The sequence below is a fragment of the Cricetulus griseus genome, assembly GCF_003668045.3.
Source record: "Cricetulus griseus strain 17A/GY chromosome 1 unlocalized genomic scaffold, alternate assembly CriGri-PICRH-1.0 chr1_1, whole genome shotgun sequence".
In the NCBI taxonomy this organism is placed as follows: domain Eukaryota; kingdom Metazoa; phylum Chordata; class Mammalia; order Rodentia; family Cricetidae; genus Cricetulus; species Cricetulus griseus.
This window is the reverse complement of record NW_023276807.1, coordinates 155,733,348-155,756,581: the sequence shown is the minus strand read 5'-3', so window position 1 is coordinate 155,756,581 and position 23,234 is coordinate 155,733,348. Positions and strand designations below refer to the sequence as shown.

The window sequence follows — 23,234 nt, the reverse complement described above, 5'->3', positions numbered from 1 at the left end:
ATCCCTGTGTCCATAGCAGCCATCCTAATATACTTGGTGTGACAACTTAGTGTAGATTTAATTTGTAGATAATTAGTGATGTTGAGCTTTTCCTGTTTCTGTTGTTGATCACTTTTTTTTCTTCTTTGGAGTAAAGGTCTGTTCAGTTCCATTGCCCAGTTGCAAATCAGGCTGCCTTTCCCCAGGCTTGGTTGTTTCATGTCTTCTAATTAGTTGTTTATATAGTTCAGACACTGACATTTTCTAATATATATGATTTGAAAATTTTTCACCCTTTATGTAGGTGGCTCTCTCATTTTAAAAACTGCCTCAAGGCTATGTCAAGGTTTTGTGGCTAACAGTTGTATACACTTGCTTCTGTTAACTATAGCTTTTTGACAATAAATCATAAAGAAGTTTGTTCAAAAATAAATATTTAGTGAGCCTAATTTTACCATTTACAAGATGCAAAGTTTTCAGTGAGATAGGAGCAATTATTCATTTTTAATAAAGAATCAAATCTTGGATGAATATTTGGTATTTGGGGACATAGAGCTTCTTCAACATTTGAATTTATAATCATCACCTTACATAAGCATATACTATAAAAGACAGAATTATGTGTGCCACAAGTGTAAACCAACAGTAAATCACCTGACCTGCACTCTGCCTGCACAATCACAGAAGAGCTACATGTAATGTACTTAACTTTGTCCCATCCACAGGTGTGATGCTCACACTGATGGTTCTCTGTAGTTCTCAGACTTTGTAATAAAGGTTCACATAAAATAAACAATTATTAAATTGTTAATTAACCTAACCAGAAATAAATCAAGAGCAAATGTGAGCAGAGCCACAGTCCTTTTTCTGACTATATAAATGGGTTTTGTTTGTTTGTGTGTTTGAAAAGGACTTCACAGAGTTACTTGAAGAGGTACAGTAGATGCTAACAGGACTCCCTCCTGTTCATGGCACTCCTTTTAAACTAAAACCAGACCTAAAGCAGGTATCCAGGTACAGAGGCATACTCTACAACTCACTCCAAACAGTGTCTGCAAGAAAACTGTGATGCAAGCATGGTGTGTAGCACTGCCACTGCTGGCATGAGTGCTCCTGCAAAGCCACAGCTGAGAGTAACTGACTACAAACCCAGTGAAACCGTTTGCTCTCTGCCAGTCAGCACATGTCTCTAAGAAACACCAGCAAGGCCAGCCACATACTGTTAGCCCACAGGAACGATGATCTCATCCACGGAAGGGCTCACATTCCTACCCACACTAGAAAGTAAGTGGTAGTGTTTTCTAATTCTTCCACGGAAGACAGTCATCATTTACTCAGTTGTTTCTGCCCCTTTCCTCACCTTGAACTCTGCAGGTGCAAGCCCCAAGTCAAGGGTGCTGATGCAATGCCATATTCATTCTTCATGAGGTGGAACAGCCCCAAACAAGGAATAAGAAGAATGGGTTCAAATAAGAATGGCTGGATGGGTTCAGAATAGACTATCTCCCCCTACAATGACCATCCTCATCTTCTAGTTAAGCTAAGCCCCTGGCTTCTGATGAAGAATGCTTGAACTCATCAGTGAGTCGTCTATTGCTGGCAGCAAGGCTCTTCAACAGGTTCAAGAAGCACAGTGATGATCAAGACACAGACTCCTGGCTGCTGGGGTCCCAGTACAGTGGAAGTGACTTCAGTGATGTTCTACCAAAACTCTCAGTATTCCCTACATGTCACATGCCAAAATGCTCCTTTATAATTCTAGTCTCCTTTCCTTTTTTTTGTTTTTAACCACAACATTTTAATAGTTCTTTGATAATTCTATGCAATGTTTTACTCATATTTACTCCTTCTAATACAACTACATCCCTTCCATCTCTTTATTAGTTTATTATACATAAAACATGGACTGATAGAATAGAGATGATCTAAAATTTGACTCATACTGCTTCCACCACCTGATTTTTTTTACAAAGGGGCCAGAACCATATTAGAAAAGAGACAATCTCTTTTACAAAATAGTGCTAGCTGGGAAAATTTGTTATCTATGTGTAATAGAAGGAAACTAGAGCCTTATGTGACTATAAAATGTCCTCATACAAACTGAATAAGGACTTTTCAGTGCAACTGCTTCTGAGCCACCCACAGCCCTATCAGGAACCCTTTACCAGTTCTCAGTAACTAGTCCCAACAAACTCACTGGTTACCCAGGGTGAACTTGGAAGAAAATAAACTTTCCTTTGGGACCTTATGGAGAAGGCATATATGTTGCTTAGTCCTCCTTATCCAACCCCCCAACCCCAGGGAGAAAATTCTAATAACAAATAGTAAATTCATTTTGTTAATGCTATTAAGACATTTTAAAATGTTGTAACATTTAAAATGTTATAAGGATGAAAAGATGGAAATTGTTTTAGCTAAGAAGGATTTATTTATAAAGGTTAAGATGGGTGGATGTTTCCAGAATTGAAAAGAAAACTAGAAAGCTTGCATAAGTCATGAAGTTCTGAGCAAGTTATTTAAAGTAAATAAGGAATTAAATGTAGGGATTATATATATGATATTAGTTTATATAGCTAAAATCAACAATTACAAAACTGGCTAAAATGCATGTTAGTCAAAGTTCATTTAGAAATATCTTCATATTAAAATATTATACAGTAGTTTAAAATACCAGGCTGGTGTAACTGATGTTCTGGTGTTTAGTGGCCATTCTTAGATGCTATTCTAATGTGGTCAGAGGGACTAAAATGGAAAGTATTTTCATCATGTGTGGTGATATATTATTTATGATTTATTAAACCATGTCTGATGATTCAGAAAGCAAAGTCAACCTCAAGCTATAGCGATCAGGTAGTGGTGGCGCACACCTTTAACCCCAGGACTCAGGAAACATGAGATGGATGACAGATGGATCACTCTGAGTTCAAGGCCACCCAGGGCTACATGAGATTGAATCCATCTAAAAGAGTGACAGAGTTCACCTCTTTAATCCCAGCACTAGAGAGATATAAAAGATAGGAACAGGGTCTTTAGGAGTCAGTCTTACTTGTCTCTAGCCATGCTGAGGAAAACATAGCAGTCTGAGTGAATCTGAGGAGCTGTGAAGTCAGGAGCAGTTTGAGGATTGCCCCTTTGGTCTGAGCTAAGGTAGAGGTAAAAGCTAGTGGCTGGCTGCTTTGCTTTTCTGATCTCCAACTTGAAACTTGAACCCCAAAATCTGTCTCTGGGTCTTTTATTTTTCGTGCAATACTCCTTGCCCTCCAAGGTCAACGAGGTCCTAGGGAACTGTGGGATATCCCTAGAAATGTTCTGTAACTGTGGAAAATTACCCAATCTCTTGTTCAGGGAGGCCATGAAAGCCTTGCTTAATGAATTCTAGCCAGTATCCAGTGTGATGATATATGACTTATTAAAGCTTGCCTGAGGATTCAGAAAGCAAAGTCTTCCACAAGCTATACAAGCCAGGTGGTGGTGGTACACATCTTTATTCCTACCACTTAGGAGATAGATGTAGACAGATCTCTGTTAGCTCAAGGCCACCATGGCCTACACAAGAGTAAAGAGTAACAGAGCTCATGCCTTTAATCCCAGCAGCCAGAAGCTAGGAGGTGGTGGTACACACCTTTAAACCTAGGACTCAGGATTAAGAGGTAGATGGGTCTCTGTGAGTCCAAGACCTCCCAGGTCTACACAGGATTGATCCAGTCCTAAAGAGAAACATCTCACACAAAGACGATCTCAGCACCTGGGATCATACACCTTTAATCCCAGCACTAGAATGGTATAAAGGATTGGAGCAGGGTCTTCAGTAGTCAATATCAGGCATTCATTCTCCAGCCACATTTAGGATAAGAAGACATGGAAGTCTCAGGATTCTCCAGCCACGTCAAGGAGAAGAAGCAGTCTGAGGTAGAATGAGAGCTAGTGCCTGGATGCTTTGCTTTTCTGATCTTCAGCTTGAAGCTTGAATTAATCATAAATAATATATCCCAACAATCCAGTCTACAAAGGGGAGAGTCAACATACAGGACAGATTTCCTCAATACTTCCAGCACAGGCCAGAGTTAGTCCAAGAAAATCCTTTGACTTGTCCTCACATAAATGAACAATGGGTGAAACAAAGTCTCCAGGAGACAAGCCCAAGTAACTCTCCAGGACTAGATTCCCAATTGGACTTAACAGTACAAAACCATACCTTAATTTTGGCTGCTTATATGGTCTTAAATACCCAGTAGCAAAGTATAACCAAGATTAAAGTGATCAGAATGTTCCTTCAGCATTCCCCAGACATTATACTCCACTACATGAAATGCAATTTGGACAACTATGTCTCATGAATGATTCTCTTCCTGATATATCAATAGCTATATCCATGTATCTATATCTATGGCTATACCTATATCATCTATTCCATTGATGGGGAATGTTCTTCTGTATATATATTTATCTTATTAGTTGTGAATAAAACATTGTTGGCCAATAGGGCAGTAAGATAGGTGGGACTAGGATATAAGGAATATTCTGGGAAGTGTATGCAGAGAGGAGTCATCATGTGATCAAGTGATGTAACTGAGGAGAAACTCCCACTAGCTAACCATAGAGGTCTGGAGGTCTGTATAGACAGGCAGGAAGTGACGTAGCCAGGCAGAATCAGTATATAAGCAGGGACAAACAGGAAATCATTCTGTTCTCTGTCGAGAGGCTGAACAGTCAAGATATAGGATGCCAGAGGAATAAGAGGTCCCTGGACCTATCTCGGTAGGTTAAAACCATGTGGAGATACTTAGATTTATTTTAAAAAATGGGTTAATAATGAAGACAAAGCTAGCCAATAGGAAACCTTAGTCACCATTTCATAATTAATATAGCCTCCGTGTATTTCTTTGAGGCTGAGAAAGGTGGCGGGACCTGCTAGGCCAAGAAACATTCACATTACAATTCCATATACAGGACAAGACTTTAGATTTCTTCAACACTGCTTTGTCTGTTTCTCCCACGGCTGAGAGAAACAGGCCTATCTTCTTATGTACTGAGGTCAAATCTAAAAGCTGTATTTAGGAACTATGGAACACGCCCTCTTTCTGAAAGAGTACTTCTCACAGCTGCAGTGTGTCCTTCCATACCCTCACCACCATGCTCCCTGATTAAAAGAAGCTGCCAGATACTCTGTTATCAAACCCACAAGCTTAGAAAATTATCCAGAATATCCAAGTAGTGTCTTGGGATATTGCTAGACAATCCAATAAAAACAAAATAGGAATCTATTTATAGTTATACAATATAAATTGTATATTATATGCAGACTTTGACTGACATCTCTTACAAAGGTTCCAGGCTCTTGTTCCTTGTGTGGAAGACCATTGTAACAAACAGAAGATTATAGTTACATAATCAGTCTACAGGGCCTCTGGGACATGGTCCAGACAGTCGTGTGTGATTAACCATGATGTTTAAAACTTTCTTCATGAAACAGAGGAGAAGTGGATTCGCAGGGTGCAGAGGGAAGGCAGGAAGAAGGGACTGGGAGGAGAGGAGAGGAAGCTGAAGTCAGGATGTAAAATAAATGAATAAAGTAAAAATAAAATACAAAACAAAAATTTTCCTCATAAACTCTATATTTTAATGTACCCCATAAGCCTGTAATAGGGGAAACCTGATGTCCAATCCAACTTACATTGTCCAGTAAAAAGTGTCTGGAGCTTTTCCACCAAACCAATGCCCTTACATCTTTTAAAGGACAATGATATCAGGGAAATCACCAATTTTATTGATGCCGATAATATTGATGCCAAGGATTCTTTGGGTGGATTTCTTGCATGTTCTCTTACTCTGATAAGAACAAAACTATCCTGTTTTCTTAACTATGAGCTCACAGGGGATTACAATAGAACTAACAGTCTCACTTTTTAAAGATTGTCTTAGTTAAGGGTTTTATTACTGTGAAGAGACATCATGATCATAACAACTCTTATAAAAAAAACATTTAATTGGGGTAGCTCACTTACAGTTTCAGAGATTCAGTCCATTATTATGGTGGTGAGCAGGCAAATGTGGTGCTGGAGGAATAGCTGAGAATCCTACATCTTGCAGGCAACAGGAAGTCGACTGAGACATTAGGTGGTATCCTGAGCATTCGAAATCTCAAAGCACTCACCCACAGTGACATAGTTCCTTCAACAAGGCCATACCCACTTCAACAAAGTCACACCTCCTAATAGTGTCACTCCCTATGAGATTATAAGGGCCAATTACATTCAAATTACCACACAAACGATACCTCCCTCATATAGCATGTTCAGAGAGTATATATTATTACCCAATGGCTGTCTTATGTTGTAGACCTTTGCCATCTCTTAAATCTTATTGTGACCCCTTGATTGGCCCTCTTCTGAGTCACTCAATTGCAGCCCTTTCTACTTTGTCCCTTTTGTCAGCTGTAAAGCAGTTAGAGTGAGCCGTGGCCCCAAACCCCAACAGCAGTTCAGGTGACCTCTGAAAGGGGACTAACAGGCCACCCAACTCATCCTTCTTCTTGCCACTGTAGGCATTTTTTCAAGACTCAGAACTAACATAACTGGATGGAGGACCTCTTTCCATCAGTTAATCTCTGTCTCATCAGCTCTCAGAAAATCTTAAGAGATTTCAGATCAGCTTTACATCCTTCAGGATCAGTTTCATTCTTGGGCTGCTGTGGTACCTAGATCTCCTGGCTACTGCTGAGGATGGGATTTCTGCCCTCCTTCATGAACAGTGCTGCTTCCACACCAACACACCAAAGTGGTTGAGACATGGCAAACTGATGCAGGGTGCAGATAAAAATGCAATGTAGTCTTCTCCTAAGGATGGGCTTTGGGCTGCCTCCCAACTGCTCCCTTTCCCTTGGAAACTCCATTCCTCTTTATTGTTATACTTACATTTTATCCTTTCTTCTAAATGTTTTATGAATGTCCTCCTGGATCAAAACATTGCCACCACCTGGTCCACATTAGGACAATGGCTACCCTGGCTGGGTCCCCTACTGGGTCTCATCTCACTCACTTTAGACCCTGTTTAATAAACTGTTTTCAAATGTTTCTCCATAATTGCAGGATCCACTGCAATTTAACAAACAAGTTAAAACTCTCATGATACATGAAGGTAACATGCCCTATGCTTCCTTAGATTCTGAGGACAGAGACTAGCTCCCCACTCCATTTTCCCCTCCAACAGTAAGCACCCAGTGAGCGAATATGTCACCTCCTACCTTTTATCTGTACTCAGGTTCTGGAATAAAGAGTCAATGGCCTGAAAGCCTCAAGTGCGCTGAGAACCAAGGACCTGACAGTGCCTGTGGGCTGTTAGGATCCAGGGAGCTTCTGATGAGAAGATAACACAACAGCCTCTGCTGGCATCTACCACCATGAGACGAAGGGAGCAGACCTGCAGGTGGAATCTTCCATCCCCCAAATTCCCCTTTCTGCCATATACAATCCCCAAGTCCACTGTGCTGGGCTCACAGTCTCTACTTCCATGGACAGACTGCTGCCCTTCATTTTTCTCATTAAAGGAATTCTGCTTCTGAAAAAAAGTGTCATTTTTCAATATATCATTAATAGACATATTGAGAAAGGTATCAAGGAAACTACTTCATTTATAATAGCCTAAAATAAAAGATTAGATACAACCAAACAGGGGGAGACTTCTACAATGAAAATTATAAACCGCTGAAGAAACAAACTATACTAGAAGATGGGAAGACCTCCCATGCTCAGGATATGCAAGATCAATACTACAAAAATAGCTGTTACAAAACGCCATCCATAGTTTAATCCTCATTAAGATTCTCTAGAACTTAATCACAAAACTACAAAATAAAATCCTAAAAGCCATATGCTCTCACAAAATTCCCTGAGCTAAAGCAATCCTCAACACAAAGAACAGTGCTAGAAGTATCACAATAACTAATTTTAAATGACACCATGGAGTTACAGCAATAAAAACAGATGGCACAAAGCCAGACAGAGACCAACATAATATTACAAAGTACACAGAAATGGCACATGCAGCTGTACTCATCCATTCCTCAACAAATATTTCAAAAATATACACTGGTGGAGAAAGACAGAGACAGAGACAGAGAGACAGAAAGAGTGTTCTGTGAGTGTGTGGGTTGGGGGGATGGGTGTCTCTGTGTGTCTGTATGTGTGTGTCTGTGAGTGTGTGTGTCTGTGGGGGGATGGGTGTCTGTGTGTATGTGTCTGTGTATGTCTCTCTCTGTGTGTGTCTGTGTGTGTGTGTCTGTTTATGTCTCTGTGTGTGAGTGGGGGGGATGGGTGTCTGTGTGTGTGTGTCTGTGTATGTCTCTGTGTGTGTGTGTGTCTGTGTCTGTGTGTCTGTTTATGTCTCTGTGTGTGAGTGGGGGGGATGGGTGTCTGTGTGTATGTCTGTATTTGGGGGGAGGATGGGTGTCTGTGTGTTTGTGTCTGTGTATGTCTCTCTGTGTGTGCCTGTGTTTGTGTGTGTCTGTTTATGTCTCTGTGTGAGTGTGGGGGGATGGGTGTCTGTGTGTGTGTGTGTGTATGTCTCTGTGTGTGTGTGTGTGTGTGTGTGTGTGTGCATCTACGTCTGTGTATGTGTGTGTCTGTTTATGTCTCTGTGTGAGTGTGGGGGGATGGCTGTCTCTTTGTGTGTGTCTGTGTATGTCTCTCAGTGTGTGTGTCTGTGTCTATATTTGTGTATGTGTGTGTGTCTGTGTATGTATCTGTGTGTGAGTGTGGGGGGATGGGTGTCTGTGTGTGTGTCTGTATTTGTGTGGGGGGGATGGGTGTCTGTGTATGTGTGTCTGTGTGTATGTTGGTGTGTGTATGTATGTCTCTGTGTGTGTCTGTGTGTGAGTGTGTGTGTGTTGGGGAAGAAGGAGTTCTCCTATACCTGGTACTGGGAAACTGGATATACAGAAATAGAGGAATGAGGCACTCCTCCATCCCCAACTGCTTGCCAGCACTGCCATCTCTTAGGGGTCTATCTTCCTCCTTCTGGAATCACCAGATGACAGCCTGGGCCCTTCCAGCCTGAGGAATAAAACTAGATTCCTATCTTTCACCCTATCCAAAATAAACTCAAAATTTATCAAAGATTTCATTGCAGTAATGGAAAGTTTTAAATGTCAAAAAAAAAAAAAAACCACAACAAACAAACAAAAACCTTCAAAGTGCAGGCACAGGCAACAACTTTGTGAATAGGACTCCAGTTGCCCAAAAATACCAGCAACAAATAACAAATGTCAACACATTAAATTTAAGAGCTTCTGTACAGAGAAAGGAACAATGGGGTGAATCTTTGCTAGTTACATATCTGATAGGGAATTAACCCTTAAAATACATATAGACTTCAAAAATCAAGCACCCAAAGAGAAAATGAGCCAATCAATAAAAGGGCAAATGAACTTAACAAAAGTTCTCAAAAAGAGGAATCAATGAGCAATAAATACATAAAATTTGTTCAACCTTTTTGTCCATCACTAAAATAAAGATGAAAACTTACATTGAGATTCTACCTCATTCTGGTCAGAATGTCATACAACAATAAATGTTCATAGGAATGGAGCCCTGTATACCATTGATTTGAATATGGAAAGACGGTGAGTTTCAGAGAGATAGGATGGCATGTTAAGGTTGGCAATCAATAAACAGTAGAGTTAGCATTTAAATCTTTCTCCCCTTCCCAGGGCCTATGCACATCACTATATACCATTAAAGATTTGAGATAAAGGAGGGAAGGAATTTTAAATGGAGAAGCAGAGTCTAGCTAACGGGTGGAAACTGGAGAATGGGAAACATGGGATGGAAAGAACAATTGTTTAGTGTGGCATCATTACATTGTTCAAAACCTCTGTGGTCTGTATGTGAACTCTATACTCCCAGGGTGTGTGAGCTGATTATATCCATGTCCCAGACCTTGGAATTTCAGTGTTCAGGCATTTTGAAAATTACTAACCCTACTTCAAGGAGTGAGAAGTAAACCAGAGAGAAAATTCTTTTGAGATCCTAGGATGATGGTTGAAAGGGATATACCTAAGTGTTGATTTGATAAGGAAGTGCTGAAAAGGAACTGGTCATCTTATATGACCCAAGTGTATGCATGTTACAAACCAGTGCACTGACGGACCCATCTGTCCTATTTTATATTATGGTGTCTGTCATTAAAAGCATTGCAATACATATGCTAAAGTCAGTGCTATGGAGGTTCATCACCCTGCTGGAGGATAAGGTGCCATTTTCAATACTGTGACACTGGAACCCAGGACTGAACATGCCTGTGACTCAGCACTTATCTCAGAACTGAAGACAATTTGAGTTACTCAGATGGGCGGAGGGACTTTGGGAAATTCCATAAAAAAAAAAATGCTGTCCTGTCTGAATAATGATAATTCCAAGGACCTTCACAAACTTAGCATACCTTGTAGTTTCCTTGGAGCATGGCATAGAAGAGAACCCAAGGACTGCTATTATCATTTTATAATGTATGTCCTATTCTAGGTAACTGTCCCTTTTTGAGGTGACAAAAATGATTTTGTCTTGCCCTCAACTATCCCTTGCCATTCAACTGAATATTTTAGAAAACTGTAATGGTATATTTTGTCTTCAAACTCAAACTTCCTTAATCTTAACATTTGTACTCAAATCAGCCCTTTCACCACTCATATTTACCATGTTTAGCATGAGTGATTCTTTTACTTAATTTTTTTAAATTTTATATACCAAGCCCAGTTCCCCTTCCCTCCCTTCTTCAGCCCTACCCTCCTTACCTCCTTCCCACCCTCCAAACAATCAACAATTCTTCATAAACAACTTACTTCATTCCCAGGACTTTTTAACTGTAATACAATGGCAACATAGAAATATTAGCAGTTCCTCAAAATAGTGTTACATTATATAAATCACCCAATTATTAGAATGAAGATTTCACACTTTAAGAATTATAATCTTAAGGCATATCAGATAAATTTAAACCACTTTGAAGAAGTCCTTGTTTCAGATATAATCTCAAAATCAACACATCACATGTTCATTTGGCAGTTGCTATGCATGAGATGTTGAGGAGAGGGATGGGGATACACGTTTATGTACCTGAGTATAGAGAACAGACTAACTTGTGTCATTCCTCCGGTACCATCCACCTTTTTCGTTTTGACATAGGGTCCTTTATTGTCCTAAAATTCAGCACACAGTCTATGCTGGAAGGACAGGGAACACTCAGGGACCTGGCTGTCTCCTACTTAGCAGTCGAATTACAAGCACATTCTATCATGCCTGGTTTTGTGTAGTGAATTTGGATCTTAGTGTCTATACAGCAAATACTTAAGGCAAATACTTTACTGACCAAACTCTCTTCCCAATCCAGTCCAAAAGCTATTCTAAGCACATACCTACCAAACTTTCAAAGAGGAGAAGGAGAAAGAGAAGAAGAAATAAAAATAACCCAGCCCATTCCTACCATAATGGAATGAAGACGTCAGACAACTACAAATAAGTACTCAGTGCTCTAGAAACTGAGTTCCTCCATGAGCTCAGAATGGTGGCTTCTCCTAAATGCATAGTTTAATAGCCTCTGATTTTCTGATTTAAGATTCTGACTTATTACTCACTCATATATGAATTTTAGACATGGAGCAAAAGATTACCAGCCTACAATCCACATCACCAAAGGAACTAGGAAACAAGGAGGACCCCAAGAGAAGAACGCAGGGTCCCCCCAGAGAAGAAGAAGGGGACAGGATCTCCTGAACTAATTGGAAGCATGGGGGAGGGGAGAGGGAGCTGGGACAAAGAGAGGAGAAGAGGAGGAAATGGGGCCACAGGAAGGTTGAGTCAGGGGAAGAATAGAGGAGAGCAGGATGAGAGATACCATAATAGAGGGAGCCATTATAGGTTTAAAGAGAAATCTGGCAGTAGGGAAATGTCCAGAGATATACTAGGATGACCCCCAACTAAGAATCTAAGCAATATGGGAGAGGGTATCTTCAATGTTCTTCCCCTATAATGAGATTGATGGCTACCTTATATGCCATCATAGAGCCTTCATCCAGTAGTTGATGGAAGCAAACACAGACACCCACAGCTAAACACTGAGCTGAACTCCTGGAATCCAGTTGCACAGAAGGAGGAGTGATGAACAAAGGGGTCAGGACCAGGCTGGAGAAATACACAGAAACAGCTAACCTGAACATGGGGAAGCACATGAACCCCGGACTGATGTCTGGGAGGCCAGCATGGAACTAATGCAGACCCCTCCCTGAACGTGAATGTCAATGAGGAGGTATCATCACTCTATGGGGCCTCTGGTAGTAGATTAGCATTTATCCCTGGCGTCAGAAAGGACTTTGGGATCCCAACCCACATGGAGGGATGCTCTCTCAGCCTGGATACATGGGGAAGGGCCTAGGCCCTGCCCAGGATGATATAACAGACTTTGCGGATCCCCCATAGAGGGCCTTACCCTCCCTGGGGAGCAGAGGGAGATGTGATGAGGGTTGGTGGGGGCAGGGAGGCGGGGAGGGAGAGGGAGCAGGGATTGACATGTGAAGCAGGCTTGTTTCTAATTTGAACTAATAAAAACATAATTTCTTGGAAAAAATTACCAATGGGGGGAGAAAGATTCTGACTTTATTCCAAACCTCAATTCTGAGGGTATGTGTTCTTATATACAGAATTACATAACATACAGTTAGACCTGTGACATTAATATTATGGGAGACTGGGGGGACAAGGTCAGTTTGAACAGAAACTGACATTACTCATACATCGGGATCATCACACAGTGACTTCTTTTACTCTTCCTCTGCAAGCTCATTTCCAAATTTCATCACTAAATTCTTAACTGTCATCTCTAGAAGATTATCAGTCTTCCTGACACATCACACATTCCTCCCCCTGTTCTTTATGACTCCCAGATGGGACCGCTTCCATATATGCTGACATTCTAGTTGTGACACCGACCCAGCCCTCCCTGTTCCAGCTACCTCTGCCATTAGATCACTCTCTACCTATTTAATACCCAATGCTAATTGTATTTGCTGATTTCCCACACAGGATGCATGGTGTGGTCATTTTCGTAATAATTCATTACTACTGTGTATTTATATTGACCTCTTTTTAGTATAAATTCTTGTTTTCTGTCATTACTATAATTACCAATATATTCATGTTTTGTCCTTAAATTCTCCTGATGACTATTAATAACTAAAGTGAAAACACAAACAATCTTTGTTTGTCTCTTATAAAATCTCAATGTTCTTCCTGGAAAATTCCCACAACTAAATATTTATTTCTTCAGGATGACTGCAGGGATGCATATTGGGCTGTACTCCGGCACTCAATATGTCTTTGCAACTAGTGAGAGGCATAGCAGGCAAAATACAAGACAAGAAATATCATTCATTCTCAGTCTCTTCCTTCAAAATGTCTTCTTGCGGTGGTGGCCTTTGGCCAAGCTACCATCATCATCATGTAAAATAGGACTGGCGCCCTCTGGTGGTAAGAGGATCCTCCCAGGGAAATGGCTTTATTAAGAAACTAACCAAGACTTACCCAGGTGCCTTTCTATGCCCCGACCCCATTTGTTAACCTTGCATAAGCTCAATTCTTTCCTTTTCTACCCCTCTTGATTTGCCTTCCACATTTTGTAACACCTTAAGCCAGATTCTGATCTAGGACTTTGAAAAGGAACCCATTGGAGAAACTCCAGGATGATGACAGCATTGGACATCATGACTTGTGACGACATAAGATTTGATTCATAAGAGACTGTTGGTGCATGTCACAAGGTTTGCCATTTGTCATGATGACAAGACAAAACATGAGCACAAATACATGCTGAGAAATGTTTCTCCACTAGAGGAAAATATCCATTCAATATCATAGACGATAAATGGAAACTTTGAGGAACATGGTTCACTATTTACAAATCATTAACATTAAAAACAACACTTTCAAAATATAAATTTGGTCATGCCTAAAGTTAAGTGGGAAAGGTGACCACTCAAAATCTCTGCTCACCATATTCTGAGTCTTATGCGTGGACACTAGTGTTTCTAAGATGTCAACATGCTATTTGTCTCCCAGGAATACATTATTGCTGCAGTAGTGTGTCACTGGTTGTTGGTCTGTGCTCTGAAAAAAAAATCATTGCATCTCTAAATACATCTTACTTCTGTCCATCGTGTTTAAATCTTTGCACCCAAATCTAACCTCTTAGGCATAATTAAATGTAGCAGCTTACTAATGACTTACTTCCATTTTTATTCTACAAGGAACAAATCATCGTCCCTTGAGTTACCATACGTAAGAATAAGGAATTTAATTAGGTTTGGTTGAAGCTAATTTAAACTGGCATTATTCTTTTCATCAAATTTAATTTCATTTGGAACTTTTATTCTCTCTTCATATTCTATAAATACTTGTAAAGTTTAAAGCATGAAAATTAACAGTAGCATATAATTAAACAGGAAAATGATAGAGGTTATCTATCATTCAAACTTTAGATCTGGCAAGGGATGCAGCAATTGACTATGAAGAAGAAATAAACACTATATGCCAAGTAAGGCAGGAAATGGAAAAACACTGGATCTAGTAAATGAAATAGTAATAACCTCTTTCTGTTGCTGCTCTTGGCTCTCTAGAAATAGTTCTTGACAGTCTATGGAGACTTCAAAAGCCTGAGCTTATCTCCTGCACTCTTCTCCATCCTTGGCTCATAAAAAGTCCACAGCTTTAAGATCTCATGAGGTTACCTTGGCTGCCTTCCCCACAGGATTTCTTACACAATCCTGCATAATCTATTTATGTACATTATATACATAATGTACCCCAGATTCTCCATTTTGAACCACACCACATACAATAGAGGACTTTCATTTTTTTATTTTTTTATTTTTTTGGTTTTTCGAGACAGGGTTTCTCTGTGGCTTTGGAGGCTGTCCTGGAACTAGCTCTTGTAGACCAGGCTGGTCTCGAACTCATAGAGATCCACCTGCCTCTGCCTTCCGAGTGCTGGGATTCAATAGAGGACTTTCTATTTCTTTTCTTGCTGTTAGGAATGTTCGTCTCTCAGATAATCCCTTGAATATTTCTTCCACTTCACACAGTTTGTGGAATCCACCTCAGACCATTGTGTGATAAAGGAACATTTACGGAGCTGTGTTTGGGGCGGTTGAGAGGCTGGGTTGCTAGATACTGGAGAAAGCATGGGCATTCCCATTCCTGAAGGCGCAGGAGGAGGATGGGACACTACTACAGCCCAGTGAGAGCACAAGCTGTGAATATTGACAACAAGAGCCATAGACACAGAAGAGAGTAGCAGAAGGAAGGTGGAAGAGAGAAGAAATACCCTGCCCTGAGCTTTCTTTCTCTTCCCTTCAGATTTCCCGTTGTGCCAAACCTTGACAGAAGCCAGTAGCTGAAACACACAGGTCAGGCTATCGACATTCCTCAACCTCCCTGGAACAAAGCAGGACAAGATAGGGTGGACCCGTTGGGCACATGAGTGACCAGGAGTGAGACTCTACTCAATGGCCATTTCTTGAAAATTATTTTCAGTGATCAATATTTAAAATGGTATCTCATTCATATTCTTTCTGTAACTCTTATCTTTATCTGACGTTGTTTTAGATTGTTTGGGCTTTTTGCTGTTTCCCCCTAAAATATATTTTATTAAGTATTATATCTTTACAATTTGAAATATCTCCTACAGCACATTAAGAGTGCAATAATTATTCGGTAAACGAATCCAACCCTCCCCTCACTATATGAAAGTATTCATGTCTGATATAATCAGATACATGCAGTCAGTAGACTCTCAACATTTCTAAGTAAATTAATCACACATATGAACTCTCTACTCTAGCCTTTTCTAGGATATAAAATATCATTCAGTTTACCTTATTTACCCCATTGATTAAAATTAATAAATTTAAACATATCATAGTAAACATATACATATTGACTATATTTCTCATGCTTTTCTTTCTTTATTAAAATACAAAATAACCTAATCTCAAAACTAAAGGGACACTGATGGTCAGGGAGAACAACTCATGACACTGTATTCAGTGTCTGGACATTCTTTACAATGGTCTTAAAAGGTGTGATGTACAAAAGGAATGTAATGCATTCTATGGAGAATGTGTTTAAAATACTTCTACTTACTTGTGCTTTTACCGTGTGATACTTGATCTATTAAACTATTTTAACTAAGTTAAATAAAAAAGAATATGAAATACTTATGCCACTCAAAATATGGCAGGAGTCATTCTAAAAATCATCAAATATTTCTGTGGAACACTCATCTAAAATTTTTCTTCCTAATAACTACAGTGACATGGAGCTGACCAGCTCAAGAACAGGTTGCTTTAAGGGGCTCTGTTTATAATAAAATTCGATTTGACTCTTCTTTTTCCTTTTTCTTTACAAAATACATTTTTAATCTTCTTTATATATCTTCTTCCTTACAAACCAGACACCCTCAGTTTGTTGCACAGATTTTCACACACCATCCTTTGTGCAAATGCCCCCATTCTTGCACTAGATGTCCATACTAGGCCTTTCCCTTTAAAGTCAAGACTCCAAAGCCTATGCCTCAAGCATGGGTGTGGTCAGAGTTGCAGCATGGTTCTGTCTCTTTCTCACTTAGACATTCTGTTTACACCAACACAATTTTCAATATTAAATTCAGTCTCTTTTTCCCTAAACCACAAGACATTACCAACCAGCACTGATCTGTTTCTATAAATGTTGCTCAGTCATGCTTGCCCAAGCAACTGGAAAAGTGCACATTTGTTCCTGTGCTACCTCCATCACTGCAAAAGTCGTTTGTGTTTTCCATATGGTGTGTGACAGATGAAAACACAGGTACCATAGACCAATATTATGACTATACTAAGACAAAATTCAGTCCACAGTAATCATACATTTACCTATGTGTGTCTCCCATATGTTCTTTCAATGCATCAGGTTAGGGCAGGAATGACTCTACCATGAATTCCACCAAATAACAGTCACTTCAGACTTACCTGCAGCCACTATGATAATATCTGCCAGCTGAGTGTGGACCTTCAGTTGTTCTCTGGGTGTGTATCTGTGTGCTATTGTCACTGTTGCATCACCTGCAATGCAGAAGAGTCTCCATTAGTGGCGACTGTGCCTTTCAAATGTTATAAAAGTTCTAAACGTGAGGTAGTTTTTGTTGCTACCCATGAATGGGAAAGCTGATTTGACATGATTAAATCACTTTGAAAATAAAAAAATTCTAGATGAACCAAAATTTAAAAATCTACCTTTCAACTGCATATGTGGATAACCAAATGAGGCTAAAATGAGGGTAAAAGCTGCCTATCCTTGGATGGGGATTAAAAAAAAATTGTGTGGACTGGTAACACATTGGTATTAGGGTTGTACACAGGTATATTAATAAGTACAGAAAGCAACAAGATAAATGTTCTGAAAATGGACAATCTATTGCAGAAGAACAGGTGAGAAATTGATTCTGCCAAGAGGGGATGTCAAGAACCAGTTCCTAATGGAGGCAGAGTAGCTGTTATTGTTTCCAAGCAGGAGTGTAACAATTTAGAAAAAGAAGAAAAGAGCATTTCAAGTGAGAAGATAAAGGGAATCAGCATGGGGACTGTGTTTAGGAAAAGTAAAGAGGATTTGAGTAGAACGGGAAGCTTTTGTAGGAAAACGCGAGTGGGTTAGAGAATAAGAAGGAAGGTAAAGAGCTGTGTCTTCTCCAGGTATGATAGGGACGGGGTGGGGGGGTAGGGGGAGAAGAATGAGATAAACTTTGTGATGAGAGGCAGCCCAGAAAGGAGTGACACAGAGGAGTGGCCCCAACAGGAGGCACTGGGAAACTGAAGGGGAGTGGAAGGCTAGGCAGCACCTCCACCCTAACTCACAGCAGGAATATCGTGTGAATAGCAGATCTACAAAAATCCATCCATTAATGATGAGTAATAAATAAGGATTTGGTGAAGCATCAACAAACAGCCCCACAAAGGACAAGTCTGGGGTAATTTGGGGAGATGATGAAACTGTTAGGACTCCAGTGGTAACTAGTCTAGTCATGATGACTCTGTGCATGTATCCAAATCAATGCAACTATGGGCCAAATGCAGTACATTTTACCATGTGAAAAGTTTAAGGGAAATATTTCAAAAGTGGCAGAAATAAGAAAAAATAGACAAAAATGAAAGTAAAATATGTCTTAGCTAATTTAATAATGAATCAAAAGCAACAAAAATTTGTTGTAAAAAATTGAACATTATGAACAAACATTATAATATTTTTTAATTGGAGCTTAAAGTAATAAAAGCCAGGGGGAAGTGGCATGAATCCACCCAAATTGACCTATAATGGCAAAAACTGACAGACATTTCAGTAATTATTCTGGATTGTAAGACAAAAATAATCCAATAAATAAGCAGGCAAAAATTCAGATTTTTATATTAAACATCCCTCCACACCCCAAATAGAGAAATTTCCAGTAAGATTTATGTAAAGAAATTGGGATACAAGAATTTTCCAACCAGGCAGTCAAATTAAGATTAAGAGTTGCAAATGATTTTGAAAATTCAGGTTCTTGAGAATATTGTTCATAAATGAAAGGAACTTGCTAAGACCGTGCTTTGTCTTACCAAACACATTTGCAGAAGTGCCAAAAGAACTGCTGGAGAGATGTGACATGTTTTATTACAGAAATAAGACTTTGAAATGTGAAGATCGGACTGACAGACTTCCATGGCTTGATTACCTTCTCCTAAGTCATACTGAAATGTAACTGCCATGGCAACAATATAAAGAGGTAGGACCAGCAGTGTTTATTCAATGCATGAGAGCCCTCATGATTAATGCTGCTGTGGGAGTAGATTTCTTATGAAAGAAGATCTCAGCAGCATTGTCTTGTGACACTCAAAGTCTTCAAAATGGTAAAGAAATGACCTCTGTTTTTCACAGATTACCAGCCTGCAGTATTCTGCTATAGCAGCAAAAATCTGACTCAGACGCTGACAAGTGACAATGTTATTTGCTTAGAGTATGTAGAGAGAATGCAACACACAAAGGCAAAATGGGAAGGGAAGGCCAAGTCTGCTTGTTGCTCATATATAAGAATGGAAATCAACAAGGTGTCTTAAAAACTAATTAGTCAATAACACAGGTGTATATTTTAAAATACAAATATTCTGAAAGATCAAGTTTATTGATTAACATGAGGTAAGAAACAAAAACTTAAATTAGAAATGGAATGAGAACATTCTATCAATTTTTATAGCATTAACAGATACTATACACATATAGAGAATTAAACCTACTATGTTGTAATTATTAAGACAATAAAATCTTAAATATTAAAAAATATAGACAGAAAGATTAAAACAAACACAAACAGAATAGGAAGTACATTGATAATTCTGACCATGTGTATTTACCATAAAAAAAGAATTAAAAAATTTTTAGTCACCTGTAAAGGATAATATAAGAAGCAATTCAATAATAAATAGGACAAAGATTACACATTAGAAAGCAAAGAGGTGGTCTGGGTGTGGTGGAACACGCCTTTAATCCCAGAATTTGGGAGGCAGACGCAGGAGAATCTCTGAGTTTGAGGCCAGCCTCTCACACAGTGAGTTCCAGGACAGCCAGGGCTATATAAAGAAACCATGTCTCAATCAATCAATCAATCAATCAATAAAGCAAAGGAGTAAGGTAAGTGTGATGTTTTATGTCTGTAATTCCAGCACTCAGGTCACAGAGAAGGGTATTACCAAACTGAGGTCATACTAGTCTACATAAAGAGTTTAAGGCTAGCCTGGGATACATACTAAAACCCTCTACCAAAAATTATTTTAAAGTGGAAGAAAAAAAAAGGAAAAAGAAGGGAGAGGAAGATGGGAGAAGGGTTGGCTCAAATGAATATAAATATACAACTTACAAATAAAATTGATATAATGAATAAAATGAATTCAAATAAACATAAATGTATAAAAAGTAAAGGAGAAATGCAATTCATAAAGCAGAAGTCACAAATGATAGAAATAGAAGTATGCTATCGTTGCTGAATTTAATCCTTTCTTTTCAGCTGATGACAGATCAAATATAGAAAACACAAATAACATTATATGATTACAACATATTAAACTCTAAAAATAAACTATGTATTTTATGTACCCAAACAACACTTTCAAGTTGTATTATTTTGTTAGCATTATTTTCACTGATAACAAAGTAGATAATTATATGATTTATAAATAATTATCCTTGAACACAACTTAGTAAAGGCATTATTATTGACAAGATCAGACATAAAAAGACCCTCCTACTGGGAATTTTGAAAATCCTATCTCAAAGAATTCCTGGATCAAAAAGGAAATACAAAACAGTAACGTGGGCTTTCTAGAAACCTTTATAATAAAAGCAGTTTTTATCAAATCCAACAAAATAAATATAAAGCAATTCTTAAAGGATAATACATAGACCTAAGTTACTATATCAACAAAATAGAAATCAGAAAAATCAATCAACCACTGATATAACTTATTAAAAGTTACATAAAGAAAAAAATCAATATTAGGAAAGATTAATGAGCATAAATGTTAGATGTATCTGATAAATAAATATAGCAACAGTTTACTAATAAAACACTGAGAGAATTCATTAAGTTATCCAAGGAAGAAATGAAAATATAAAAATAAATACTGTGTGTGTGTGTGTGTGTGTGTGTGTGTGTGTGTGTGTGTGTGTAATAATATGTTAGAAGACTTCATTGTAATAGCAGATCAAAAGTTGCCCTGATGAGGTAAGGTAAAATCAATGTGCTATCAAATTCCCTAGAATAATACCAAAAGACAAAATTAGACAGAGGGACTAGATAAACAACCATATTCCAGGGCAGAAAGTCCTACCTTATATAATGATGATCATTCCCCTATGTCTGTTGCAAAAATAGTACAACTCCTGATTAATTATTTTTCTTTTTGAGGGAAGTATCTAATTGATTCTAAAATTAGCATGGAAAACATGAAAGAAACTATCCAAAAAGTTTCTGAAAAGTAGAAACAACTACCAATAACTGGTCAGTCTGTGGTCTGTCTCATTTTAGCAAATGGTGCCACCTTATTCCTAGGTTCTTTGTCTTTTCTTTTTCTTTTTTTATTCACTACTACTTCAAGAAATATTTGTGTTTACATGTGCCCAAAAGAACTGATTATGAAGCATTCAGTCACTTCTTAGTCCAGTTTCCTATTTAGAAGGGTTCACTTACACCCAGGCCACACACCCAGCATTCTCTTGTTCCAAAGGGGAGTTTTCCAAATCCTTACCAAAAACTAAAATAGAATTAAAAAAACATCAGAGTCCAAATTTCCCATTCTATCAATACTGATAATTAAGTAAGGAACTGAGAGATATATAACACCACAGTGAATTGCACTCACATGAATACGCACACACTAACAATCTGTGAAACACATACACTAACAATCTGGGAAGTTTGATGCAAAGTAAAATCTGAACTTCAGTCTTCATTAAAAAATTATTATAGTCACATCACTACTTCTTAAGTGACATCAAGTTAACTTGATACTCTCAAGTAACTTTGGCTAGAAATGGCTATAGCAGATACTAAAGTCATATTTAGACTCAACTGACCAGTGTTTGTAACTCTGGTGATAACCAAACCACAGCAAGACTCTTGGCAAGCGACTTGGTAGCCTTCATGATGTTAGCAAAAGAAACACGAACCAAAGGAGTTAAAAGCAAAGGTGTTAAGATAAGAGATACCATAATACAGGGAGCCATTATGGGTTTAAAGAGAAATCAGGCACTAGGGAAATGTACAGAGATCTACAAGGATGACACCAACTAACCATCTAAGCAACAGTGGAGAGGCTACCTTAAGTGCCCTCCCCTGATAATGAGATTTACAACTAACTTATATACCATCCTAGAGCTTTCATCCAGCAGCTGATGAAAGTAGAAGCAGATACCCATAGCTAAAAACTGAACTGAACTGGAATCCAGTTGCACAGAAGGAGGAATGATGAGCAAAGGGGTCAAGACCAGGCTGGTGAAACCCACAGAAACAGCTGACCTAAACAAGGGGGAGCTTTTGACCCCCAGACTGATCACTGGGAAACCAGCATGGAACTGATCCAGACCCCATGAATGTGGATGTCAGTGAGGAGACCTTGGAAATCTATGGGGCCTCTTCAGTACGTATCCCTAGCATAGGAATGGACTTTGGGATCCCATTTCACATAGAGGGATACTCCCTCAGCCTAGACACATGGGAGAGGGCCTAGGCCCTATCCCAAAGGATATGACAGACTCTGAAGACACCCCCCATGGAAGGCCTCACTCTCCCTGGGGAGCAGAAATGGGTGTTAGTGGGGACAGGGGAGGAAGGGAGGGAGAGGGAATGGGGATTGACATGTAAGACAATCTTGTTTCTAATTTAAATTAAAAATTATATAAAAAAGGACTTCTGACTCCTGCTGGAGAGCACCTTAGTACCCACCTTTCTGAACAACTGTACATCTAGGTTGTCATTGTGTGGAGAAGATGAGATTATGTGAAGTGCAGAGAAATCCATCCATAGATACTATAATATGTCAAGTAACAGTTGTCTTAGAATGTATTAGTTGAGACAGTGGCATCATATGAATATTTTACACACTGTGCTGGTGTATTAAATGTGCTATAGGTGAGAGAGAAGTCAAGGATAGACTGAACTTCTGGTGAACTCATGGTACCACTTACCAAGATGGTATATTCATTTTGCATTACCATAAATAAACTTGAGAAAAATGTGTGTGCTCAGTTTAGAGGTTTCAGCACTTGATCAGATGACCCCCTTGCCTGGGGCATGTGGTGGAACATCACAGCAGAAAGCTGTGATAGCACAGAACTCTCCATTTACCTTGTAGCCAGCAGGAAAAAAAAGAGAGAGAGAGACTAAAGTACCACAGTTCTCCTCTAGAACATGCAACCAACAGCCCCAAGGCTTTCCACTGAGTCCTGCCTTCTAAAAGCTCTATTTACTCTTCAGCACCCCCAACACTGCCCTGGAAGGAAATCTTTACCACCTGTATCCTTGGGAGACATTTAGGATCTGAGCTATGGGTAAGACAATGAGAATAAAATTGGAAGTAATGGTCCATAAATAAGCCTGAGCCATACCTGTGAAACTGTTGAACAGATACAAAAGTTGAGAGTGCAGTTGGTATT

At 39.0% G+C, this 23,234-nt stretch overlaps 1 protein-coding gene across 5 annotated transcripts in view; it reads right to left on the bottom strand.

Moving 5' to 3' along the window:
- Nucleotides 1–23,234, bottom strand: part of LOC100760811 (methylenetetrahydrofolate dehydrogenase (NADP+ dependent) 2 like) — a 95,941-nt gene that overhangs the window by 38,487 nt on the left and 34,220 nt on the right. For 4 of the 5 annotated variants that reach the window (XM_035452414.1, XM_027388383.2, XM_027388384.2 and 1 more), the window contains one exon: nucleotides 17,027–17,119. In XM_035452414.1, the coding sequence (XP_035308305.1) occupies nucleotides 17,027–17,119 (93 nt within the window). Of the gene's footprint in view, nucleotides 1–14,015; nucleotides 14,130–17,026; nucleotides 17,120–23,234 lie in introns of all 5 variants that reach the window. The other variant, XR_004772288.1, reaches the window with a different exon arrangement.